This window comes from Protopterus annectens, chromosome 17.part0, assembly GCF_019279795.1.
Source record: "Protopterus annectens isolate FY-2018-M chromosome 17.part0, PAN1.0, whole genome shotgun sequence".
Classification (NCBI taxonomy): Eukaryota; Metazoa; Chordata; order Ceratodontiformes; family Protopteridae; genus Protopterus; species Protopterus annectens.
In genome coordinates, this window is record NC_056751.1 from 424,402,604 (window position 1) to 424,415,424 (window position 12,821).

General features: G+C 34.5%; 1 protein-coding gene across 1 annotated transcript in view; it reads right to left on the bottom strand.

Moving 5' to 3' along the window:
• Positions 1–12,821, bottom strand: part of MYBPC2 (myosin binding protein C2) — a 591,519-nt gene that overhangs the window by 467,183 nt on the left and 111,515 nt on the right. The window contains exon 5 of the mRNA XM_044059467.1: positions 1,023–1,171. Coding sequence (XP_043915402.1) covers positions 1,023–1,171 — 149 coding nt within the window. The remainder of the gene's footprint in view (positions 1–1,022; positions 1,172–12,821) is intronic.

A 12,821-nucleotide genomic window follows, 5' to 3' on the forward strand; every position in this document is an offset into this window, starting at 1 on the left:
GCTGAGCACATCAGTGTTACAGCACATTGTGAATGTGTGTCATGTTTTTTCTGCAGTCTGCCCACTCCAAACTTGTAGGCTGTAGATTTTGGACTTACATATAGACTATATTTTATGACTGAAACATTTGTAAATCATGGAATATGCTACATGACTTCACTGGACCTTTCAAGTATGCAGTGGTTTACATTGACACTCCCTGGAGATTTGTGAATTGAGTAGGGCTGTAATATGCTGTTGTTACTGCATACCAGCCCTAGACACATTGCAGACTAGGTTTATGAGTCGTGGTTACAGCAAATATACATACCATGCTATTAGCAGCAACTAAAGCTATGGTAGAAAATGACATTTACAGAAAAAAAACAAACAAACTAAATCCACGTTTTCATCCATGCCTCATTTTGTCATCGGACTGCTGATGAGCTCTTTAACACCAGAGTTCACAGGTTGGGAGCAAAATGATGACTGTTAATTCACTAAAGGGCTTACTCATATCATAAAAGTCATAGAAACTGTGAAATATACAAGAATGCTAAAAAGAAACAAAAGGAAAAGAAAACGTACAAATCTTGTAACAGGAGTTGCATCTAAAATGAAATTGCAGGCTATGTCTGAACTGAACTATTATTTACCATAGAATTGTTCAACAACATTTCAAATCATGTTAACCCCACATGTTCTTTGTTGGATTTATGTGGTAGATCAGAATTCCATCACTCTACTATTGCACAGCTACTCAAGTCCGACAAAACACACACACACACACACACACACACACACACACACACACACACACACACACACACACACACACACACACACACACACACAAAAAATGGCCTTTTCCAATCATGAGAAATCCAAAATTAAGGACGACATTTTTACATGTCTTAATGTACAGAATCTACTGAAGGTAACCACCAAAATATATCTAGATTAGGAACAGTGTTTCTTTTTATGAAGAAATAATCATTTTGCTATGATAATAATAATAATGAATGCTTTAACTGGCTACTTACATTAGTGGCACGGTCATGACTATGCTTAAACTGAAAGTGTTGCCCAGATTTGCTTTGAAGATCCAGCCATTTCCCTTTAAACCATTTGACTGCTGGTTTTGTTCTCAGGGAACTTGCATCAACTTTGGCAATGAAGGTAATATCATGTCCTATTAAACAAACAAGCAAAATATTTTTCTATTTATTTCACCTAAAGCTAGCAATAATATTATTAGAACATAGGTATACACTGTGGAATTCTGGAAATTAGTTTATGCAGCATTGTGCCTTAGAGTTATGACACTTTCAGACTGGCTTTTCATTCTGAATGTATTTGTTTGCTTGTTAAACATGAATCAAACTGAACCTTCACAAAGCCAAAATATTTAGCTGCAAGACCAGTGGGAAATGTCAAACATTTATGGACAATCTGAAATAACCAGTCATCATTTGTTTTGGGAAGGTAGGTGGAAAATGGAACACCCAGAGACACTCCATGAACACAACAAAAACATTCATAACAGACAAATAGTAATCAGAGATTAGTCGTGAATCATGGTTCCTGGGACTTAAAACAGAAACACTGCTGCTCACCTACTAATTAAATTACAGAAGAATTTTTACTACTATGAATTGTCAAACTACATACCATCATGAACTTTCTCTTAATAGATTATATACCTACATGTTTTGGTCAGAATGATGTGCTACCAAATATCTTTTTGGATCATTGCCAGTGACTACTGTTAGGGAGGGTATGACTTACTGGTGTCCAGAATCTCCGCTTATTTTAATGCACTGTATTATCGTGTTCATTACTTCTCAGTTTGTTTCAGCAGTAGTTTCTTTTGAAAAAAAATCATTATTCTATTCACTTCTTTATTGTTGTTAACAGTCCTTTACATCTGCAGTGATTTAGAACCTGACATTTGGGAAGACAGATTTTGTGAGTTTTCTGTCCCACAGGTACCATTCTGAGAGAACGTGTGCATGTGTGCACACATGTGTGCAAATAAAAAAATTATTAACTCATCTGTAACAGAGGAAAACAGTAATGACAGTTTTTATGGGGAACTCTTAAGGGAGATATAAGAAACCCATTCCGTCTTCATAGGCAGCACTCCTAAACTAGTTCAGAGAGTAAGCATTCCCTTCATCACAGCAAAGACATTTTCATTACTGACATCTTTAACAGTCTGTGACTCTGGTGTATATAAATCTGCTGTTCACTGCATACAATGATCATAGGTACAGTGCTTACAGTGGATGCAGCACTTGCACTTTCTGCAACTTGTGATATCAGATTAAGTACTAAGTGGACAATCTGGCAAATGAGAGTCACTGCTAAGGAAGACATTAATATGTGTCAAACCTGCAGTGACCCCCAAAGCTGATTATATTTATATTAGAGGTGCAGGTTCTGAAACCCCCCTGCATAGGTAGTCTGGCTATTTTTCCACAGGCGAAAAAAAGATTCTTCAGTAAACTTAACTGTTCAGTAAATTGATACTGTGCCATTTTAAATTACCCGGGTTAGGTCTTTGGCCAGCTGATGGTGAAAGATAATCCAGGGATCAAAAGATGGACATATTCATCCATCAAGGTACAAACTACTTGATGTGGAATGACATAAAGAACAGAACAACTTCTTCAGTAAAAACAAAGGGTTAGTAGCATACACAACTCTAAACATGCATTTTTAGGTGCCAGTATAGTGTTAGTACAATGTCAGTATCATAAATGCCACAAAACTTTCATTACTATGCAACAAACTACAGAATTAGTATCTTGTATGCCACAAAATGGCATCTTTAGCTGATGACACTATAGTATCAATATTAAAGAGGACATAAAACTGGCATTTTTAGATAGAGCAGGAATAATCCTCTAAAATTCAGAAAGATTAAAGAAAATCCTTTAGAATGTGACTATATGTATATAACACATTACATATTATATTTATTTATTTATTTTACATTTGTTGACCAGGATAATCCGACTGGATACATGTCCATTTTCAGCGGAGGCCCGGGGAGAAAAGCTCCAGAGTATACATAATAAAACATAAGGACAATATAACAGAAACAAAGGTGAAAGTAGCAATGCAGACAAATACAAGTAAGCAATTACAGTTAATATTTTGACATTCAAAAGTAGACAGTTTCATGACATTAGTAAGCAGTAGTTATAGTGAGGAGAAATGAAAACACATTAGCATTGACATCTAGTAGATTTTTATACATTTTTGTGCATTTATTAAAGTTGGCTGACCAGGTTTGTTACAGTGACAGAGCCAGTTTAGTGCCAGATGTTGTTTGAGTTTGGTCTTAAATTCACGTGGGGAGGAGAGCGTAGTAATATCAACTGGGAGTTGATTCCATGTTCTACCTGCAGAGTTTGCCAAGAGAGATACTCCTGCTGTTTTGTTGGTTTTGATTGTAAGAATTTGAAGTTTATTAGAGGATCGAAGCAGTCTCTGATTAGTTTGGGTGGTGATACTATTTCTAAGAGCTGGTGTGTTATCTGTACATATATAACACATTACATATTGTGTATGTATATATATATATATATATATATATATATATATATATATATATATATATATATATATATGAAATTTGGCTAGAACACCAGTGAAATTCCCTTACTGTTTCATTTTTGGTGTTAAGGGATGGCCGATACTCATGATACTCAGAATGGAAAACTGTACAGAAGGAGAATGTGCTTGAAAAGTGAAAATAAGATTACGGCTATACAGACTGTATAGCTTGTCTGTTTCTGTTTATGGATAAATTGTCGTTGGCAGACAGTCAGTCCAACTGACTTTGGAGTCAAATGATAGAAAGTGCTGCAAAGGAAATGAATTGTAATGAAGAACTTTTACCTCAAAGCTTGGTGCATGGAGCAGGAAAGGTCATTGACTATTGTGAATGATGTATGGTTATGTGATGACCTCAGCAAAAGTTCACCTAAAACTGCAGTTACAGAAGCCAGCCTAGAAAGTAGTGGGAAGTAGAACAGGCATTTCACAGAGGTAGCCAAGAAGCACTGGTTCTAAAATTGGAGCCTTTAGCAAGGGGGAACTTCTTACAGTTTTGTGAATGTGACAGTCTACCAGGCAGAATAACTCTTTTGTAATACCATGGTCTTACCTTTAGACATCACAGTTCAATATATATGATTTGTGATGCACCTTTAAATAGAGTCTTTTTTCCATGGTTCCTTTGAAAGATTTTGGACAGACACTCAGCCAAAGTTTTTACTAGGGCCAATTTTTGTTTTTTCAAAAGGCATCACTGCTGTGAAAATGCAAATTGATTTGGCAATTAAAAACAGACACAGTTTCTAGAGAAGAAATTCAAAATGAAACACTAAGGAAGATAATTACGTTGTCTGACTTGGGAAAGATGGTGTGTCCTTTGTGAGAGTGGAAATGTTTTGCTGAATTTAGTAGAAGAGCAAGTAACATGCATTCCAAATCTTGTTTTATCTAAAACATTTTAAATGTGTACTATACTACAGAAGGCATCTAAACTGAGGCTGCCATTGTGGAATGTCCCAAAAAGCAATGTAAAACTTGAATGGAAGCTGTTGGGATATGACAAAGAAAACTGCCTTATGTTATATTGTAAGTGCAAACAATTCCATATTAGGTTCATTGCAAACAGGTTGGTAATGGATAATAAATTACAGAAATCAAATATAATACATTGCTCATTTCTGACTGAGAATGGGAAACAAAAGTAAGTAATGAATAAAGGTCAGTCTGTAACACTTAAGGTAGTATCCAAAAGAAAAAAAAAAAAAAAAATATATATATATATATATATATATATATATATATATATATATATATATATATGGGTCCTTGTTGTTTTATTGACAGTACGGTTCATCGAATCATACTTTGTCGAAATTACTTTAGTGAAAGTGCATTTTGTCGAAGAAAGAAAACAAAAAAAAAACATGCCGTTAGCATGTACTGTTAGTTGTACATCAACGTATATTGTTGATGTACAACTAAGGAAACTCTTGTTGAGATCGTAGTACAGCGGGGATAAGGGAATATTAAAGTAGGGGGTGTAGGGGGCGGGGGCTTGCCCCCCTGCATATCAGTGTTTAATGTGTTGTTTTTTTTTTTTTTTATCTTTAAGTTTTTTTATTTGTCCGCAAAAGTGCATTTTCAACAAAATGCACTTTCGAGGAAATCAGTTTGCAGATGAACCTTACTTTCGAGTAAAGAACATAGACCCATATATATATATATATATATATATATATATATATATATATATATATATATATATAAAACCCCCAACAAGCTAACAAGCTTTTGGTGCATGTAGGCCCACTGTGTGCTCGGACTGTACCAATACGTAAAACACCAAACCAATAGTCCAGCACCACTATAATATACACATTACAAAAATTTGTAATGAAAACGAAATAAAGTAAAAGTCCAGGTATTACTTTCAGCATAATTTATTCAGGCTAATGCCAATTCTGACACAAGCCCATGGCTGACAAACAGCTAATTTTATATTTGTAGGTATAGATTCTGTATGGAGCACTAATTTTTCTGAAGTTCAAAAACAAACCTTTTTAGATAAGAAAAAAAGGCTTTGGGTTATAAATTTGGGGGCACTGTACAAACCTGGGTTGAATGAACATTTATAAGAATGTATATATTAAATGCTGGTGAAATGTGATCATGTTTTTGATGAGACGTATTTGAGTTTAATATATGGATGAATCCACTTACAATGGAGACATCGAAAACAAGGGGGATGTATTTAATGTGTATTGTTTAATACATGTTGAAAAAGTAAGTTGATTTCACCCTCTGTCTTTAAGAAATGGGTATTTAAATGTATGTATTGAAAGGGACTGTATCATTCCACTGAGGATGCCAAGGGGCGAAACCGGTTTGGAGTTTCTTGTTGTTGTGACTGTTTGTCGGCCTTGGGCTTGTGTCAGAATTGGCATTAGCCTGAATAAATGATGCTTAAAGTAATACCTGGACTTCACTTTATTTCGTTTTCATTACACATTTTTGTAATGTGTATATTATAGTGGTACTGGACTTTCGGTTTGGTGTTTTATATATATATATATATATATATATATATATATATATATATATATATATATATATGCATATGGATAAAAGAGAGAGGAAACTGACCATGAACACCTGTTAGAGTCTAACGGTAGCATTCTTTGTTTAAATGCTGATAAAGGAAAAACAAAGAAAACAGGAAAATGAAGAAAACAGGTAAATAAAGGCTAAACAGGAGTAATGTACAAATCAGTTTCATTACTTCCACTTAATGTTGCCATTCTTAAAACAGTAATCAGGTGGCTCATTATTCTTGAGTGGTTATAATTTGAAATGCTAGTAGTTTGCCTACAGGACTTTAAGTTTATTAGAAAGAAAGGGAAAAAGAAATATATTTTGGAAGGGGAATCATTTGTTTTTTAGGGGCTGAGGACTGCACATGTTGCAACTATGACTGAAAAGTAATGAATGAAAGTGATAAATGGTATTTATCTAAGAGGAAGTGAGAAAGTAATAATTTATGACGTGTCTTGAAAGAATTATGCCTTTTTACAATAAAAAGGGCATTGAATTGTTCCAGAAAAATAAACCTTATGTCATGAAGAATGCTGCTGTTTTGGTGGTAAGTGACTTTAACTGTGCTTTAGAAGACAGAAGAAATAAAAATAAAAAAAGGTAATAAAAGCCTTCAGAAAGTTCTTGTCTGCTGTTTTGAAAACATATAGTGGTTCTTAGATGTGTAGGAGGCCTGCAATAAATACTATAATGCATTACATGTTTTGAAATGGACAGATAAGGAGGATGTAGAAACAATTGTTTAGAAACTGGGGTTTAGAGGAAAAGGAATAATCAGACTGAATAGTGATATGATAAAGCATGAACGTGAGATTAATCCTGTTATATTGCTGTTATGGACAAGGTTACGGCTTACCTGTAATTAGAAATTGAAGTTCTAATATTATATTCAAAGAAAAAAGAAAGATGTCAGTATGAAACAGGATACAAAAATAGCTAAAGTTACATAAAGGCATATAAACTAGAAGCTGAAATATATAACAAAAGCACAGAGAGAATGAGACAAGGGATAAAGAAACAAAGACATGTAGTGAAAGATAGGGAAGACACTGTGTTTCCCTTACTGAGTATTATCATTAAAAATAATGATATATGAAGAATTTAAAGAGGGAGGATGAGGGCTTTAATTATACAAAGTAAGGAGTAGTTTAGGAATTTCTAAAGAAGTTATAGGGGAAGGACTCTATTAAATTTGCTAAGTTGAAGGTTAACAAGGTGGCTGCTAAAGGTGTGAGTTTTCAATAAGGCCTTTTGTAAAGAAGAAAATAATACATAGATTAAAATGATAAAAAAGACAGTATACCTGCAGATGATGGTATATTGCTTTTTAATTTATACAAGTCTTTTGTGTTTCTAATACCATGATGGGAATGGACCCTGTTCCTAAGTCAAAGCATGATTAAGGTTTGTGAAAGTAGTATTGATTCTATCTTTGATGTTAGTCAAAAGTGCCCTTCACAGCATCCACAATGAGCTTAGACTAGACTCCTTCAGCAATTCTTACAGAGTTGCATATATATCAGTAGTTAAGTATGACTGTAAATTATTTTATATGAGACCCATAGCTCCTACTGCTACTGGAACTGTCTTGGTATCCTCCTATATTTCCCTTGTTTCTTCCTGCACCTCCTGGTATTTTATGACTTTGTGTCTCTCTTTATGTAAGTCATGGTTAGCACTATGTATAGCAACTTCAGTGATCAGTGCTGCTTTTGTTTTCTTTTCATGGACTACTATATCTAATTTTCTTGCACTTATTTCTGAACTGTTGGTAATGAGTGATCCCATGTGTTATCAATGTCATCATTCTCTATAAAGCTTTGTGGCAACTGTTTCAGTGCTTCTCAGCTACTTCAGTGTTGTAATGTTTGCACAATCCACAATGCACAGTCCTGTCACATTGTTATGCCTTTCAGTATATAGGCCCTCTGCCATCAGTGTTATACACACAGCAACAAGATATGTGACTGTTTCCAGTTCTGTTTTACAGAACCTGCACTTGTCTGTTTCTCCCACATATTTAATGGACTTTGTAAACCAATGTGTATGCAGTATATTCTCCTGGGCAGCCAATTTTAACCTTTTATCTATTGGTTTATATTCACCTCTCCTTAATCGTTCCTGCATTATATCCTGATTGACATGAGGTTATTCCAATAGTTTTCTGTACTTGCAAATATATTTATGCATTTCTTGTGTTCTCATCTGATCCTTCTCCTGATATTTTTTCTTTTGTTTTTCTTGGCACATTGTCTGATTTTTGTCTAATTCTGGTTTGATTTCTGTTCCCGCTTGACACCAATATGCTTCTGCTAAAGTAAGCACAAAGTCACCTTAGCCTTGTTATCTTCATGTTTTAAAATTTTCACTATGTTTGGGCCTGGTAAGGTTAGCAAATATGTATGTGGTCCTACGATTGCATATCTATACATGTAATCAATTTTGAGGAGGACCATACCTCCTTCAGAACGAGGAATATACAATCTTTGTATACATTGCTTTTTATATATCATTTGATATAAGCATGAAGCATTTTTTTGGTTTAATGTCCAACTGTTGCAATACATTTTGTGGCCAGTCAATCATCCTCAAAACTGTAAGTCAGAACAGGAAGAAAAGAATTTGTTTATAGCTTTGCCTTGTTTCTAGATGTCAGGGCTGTTTTCAGTACTAATTTTAGTGTTCTAAAATATTCCTTACTGAGTTTTGTTTGCATTTGTTCATATTTTACTGTCAATCATTCATCAATTCCCAAATATTTATACACTCCCTCCTGCTCAAGTTCCTGTATACCATATTGCTATCCTAGACTGATATTTTCAAGCTGCTGCAGCTTTCTTGCTTTAAATGCTGTTTTTGCACATTTATCAAGACCAAATGACATTCTTATATTGTCTGAGAAAATGTTGAGCATTTCCAGTTTTGCTTTCAGCTCATCATATGATAAAGAAAGTTTTAAATCATCCACAAAAAGACAATACATCTTTCACTTTGTTGTTTTCTGGGAGCCAGATTGTAACCATAACCTAAACTGTTAAGTAGCTTAATGAGGTAAGGGCAAGACAAAAGAGCAACGGTGACAAAGATTCACTCTGGAATATCCCTCTTTCATTTTTTATTCCTGGGATAATAAATTGTCCTTTATCGTGGCTTAGTTGCAAAGTTTCTTACTACTGTTTCATGTTCAGTGTAATGTAATTGATCAATGTAGGGCGTATCTTTCACATATGTAAGGACGCCTTCATCTATGAAAGTGGGATAATTTCAAATGCTTTTTTGTAATCTAACCATGCCATACTTAGATTCTTCCCCCTTTTACAATTTTCCATTATAACTTTATTTAACAATAAATGGTTCTTCTTTCTGTTTGACTTTTTTGTCACCCTTTTGTTATATTGCCATAACTGAGTTTTTTTCTAAATGAGTATAAAGTCTGTCAGCATCAATTCCAGTATATAGCTTGTATATTGCTAGAAGGCAAGTTATTGGTCTATAGCTTTTAGGATAGCTTGCAAGTTCACTTTCAAGGAGTATTTTTTTTTCCTGCTGTTAACCAGGTTAGTGTCTTTTTCAGGGTCCATATAAGTAGTTCTTACTCAGGGCTAAATCGTCATGTAAAGATTTTAATACTTTTAGCGAGAAGTTAGGTACTGCTTCTGGGCCTGGGTTTTTCCAGGTAGGAGCTTTTCTTAATTTGTTTAAATTTTTCTGGCTGTTACTTAATAGAATTTTTTATCCTGTACATTTGAACTTCTTACTGTTTCTTTTACTTCTTTCCTCCATTCAGCATCTTTGTTATGTTCCACAGGGTCTTCATAGATACTTTTCCAAAATGTGTCTTCTTCTTCTTCTTTTTGGTGGTGTTTCTATTCCTTTTGCTTTGTTTCCCTATTCTCTATACAAATTTTTTGGGTCATCAGTGAATTGCATATTTTGTACTTTTCCCTTGTATTTATCTGAATATCTTCTAAGTTTTTCTGCCTGTGCTGATATCTTTAATTTATTATTTGCAGTAGTGTACAGTAGATCCTGGTCTGTTCTAATACTGCACATTGCTTTTATCCCCTCTATTTTTTAAGTATTTCAGTTGATCTGTTCCCTGATCTGTTTTGTCTTCTAACAGTGACACTGCCTGTCTTAATTGTGTTTTAGTTTTCTCTGTTCAATACGTTCATGATGACATTTGGTTTATTTCCTTCCTTTCCCTTATTGCCATGTATTTTTGTGGTAAGACTTTATCTGTTAGTAATTTAGCTGCACAGTAATACATCCTGTTTACTTCTGTTACATCACATGAATTTCTACTAATACTCTTGATTACTGTGTTCATTTGTTTTATCAGACTTCTAACAGTTTGGGTCTTATTGACCTTCTATAATCTATTTATTTCATCAATCTTAATACGCCTGCCCATCTCTATTAAATCAAGCAACTCTTCCCTTAGATCATTTTCCTATAAATCGAGGGCACATTCTTTGTTCTCCATTTCCTATGGATGTTCTGCAGAAAGTTCCAGAACATCTTCATGTGATATATTCTTTTCAGTTTCATCCTGTGTCATCAGTTGCTCTATCATATGGCAAACTTACTGGATTATCACTCCACAACACTGACTGTGTCAGAGTTGCCACAGTTTCCTGGTTCCTTCCCTTGCTGTGCAACTCCAGCTGAACTTTTGTACTCCTTTCCTGTGGAAGGCTCCAAAGTATCTTCATATGTCAACTGATCAGATGTTTCCTGCTCCACTGGTTACTCCTTAATTTGGGGATCCATTGCTGTATCCTGCTGTGATGTTATCAAAATTAGATTTTCTGCAATAAATCTTTTACTTCCCAGGTAATCCATAACTTCAGTTTCTGTTTCTTTAACTTCTCCATTACTAATCCTCTTTTCTACTTTTCCTCTTTGTTTTCTTATTTTTTGTGTTGTAAAATGTTCTATATCCAGATGCCTTTGCCTGTATTTCTCTTCAAATATCTTTGGTGCTGCTGTTTTTTATTGATTAGTTTTGCTTTCTCCTTTGCATAAATATTTCACCATATTAAATCTCTTTCTCATTCTTATGTCCATATTTCTTCTTCAGATGTCTCCTGCTCCTCCTGTTTCTCCTTACTTGCAGGGACTCGTTGTTCCATCGTGCAGTGATATAACCTGTGTTAGACTTTCTAAATAAATCCTTCAGTTCGCATGTATTACATAACTTCAGGTTCCATATCTGGATGCTTTTGCTTGTATTTCCCTTCAAATGTCTTTGGGGCTGATTTTTTGTCTTGATTAATTTGGCATTTTTCTTTGCATAAATATTGCACCATATCAGATCATCTTTCCCATGTCCATTTTTTATATACCTTTCAAAAATCTTAAGATTTTATTCTTTATATTTTTGCACTTCCTTAGTCGCTTCTTTTTCCAAATGGCCCAAGGTTTCTTAGTCTGTATAATGTTTTTCATAAATCTGTTGTGTTAATGAACGCAACTTTCTACTTGAAGCTTCTGACAGCTTTTATTGTGCAAGTATTTTTCTTTCCTCTAATTTCTCTCTTAATCTTTTTGTATATATTCTGACTGGAAATTCTGGGCTTTCGCATAATAATAACAATATGTAATTTCTTTTTTATCCTCTATAATCGACTCTGTCATCTTTATGTTTTTTTTCTGGCCTATCAGTTTTTATTATGTCTGTGGACTACTACTTCCTTCTACAACAGGGAGGCTATCCTCCCCCCTTGGGCCTGGCCTGTCCCCATTATAGGAATGTTTCAGTGTCTTGAAGATTCTAAACTATCATTTTTTTCCATTCCTGGCACCAGTATGTTTACCAGAATTTGGGACTTTTTTATCTTGGATTTTGTGCACCCACCTTTATTTTTTTTAACCTGCTACTGCCCAAGATATATACTATATAAAATACACTCTATATATCAGTGTCATCTTGGTGAAATTTTGTGAAAAAAAAGGGAGTCCGCCTCATAAAGGTACTCACCAAGACTTGAGGATGAATTCAGTTCCAGCAATACTATTCTTCTTTGCTTGCTGATTTATCATCTCTCCATTTGGACCCTGATCTCTTCATTTGGACCCCTTTCTTTATGAATTTTACAATGAATTAGGATATTGGAAGATGGGCATCTTTGGTAAGTGAAGATGAATCTGTTACAGATGAATTTAATGTGACCTATAGTGTAAAAATATTGCCTCCGACATTACAGATAATGTTTTGCAGAGGAGATTACTATGGGCAGAATTTAATTTTGTTTTTTATGTAAAACTCAACAACGTTATGTCAGTTACACAAACAGATTACTAGGGATAGCAGGAGAAACAAAGCAAAAATCAACCTTTAAAGAACTTGATAACTTAATTCCAGTATATGATACCAGAACATGGAGTTGTACAACAACCTACTACAACCTCCATCTATGCACTTTCCAAACTCTACCTCTCCTAAGACCCCCTAAATTGTCAACTCATTTCATCTGATTCTGTAGCATTCTACAAATCTTACTCTCTATGTAGTGATTACAAACTCCACGAGACAGAACCTGCATATTCAATTCTCACTTGGTCATCATCTGTAAATAAAGCAAAGAAAAAATGCAGGAAAAGGGAGCTGCAAGCACTATTAGAATATGCATTTCAAAACAGTATAGCAAAAGCAACAGTGCACACAGATTAGAAGTTCA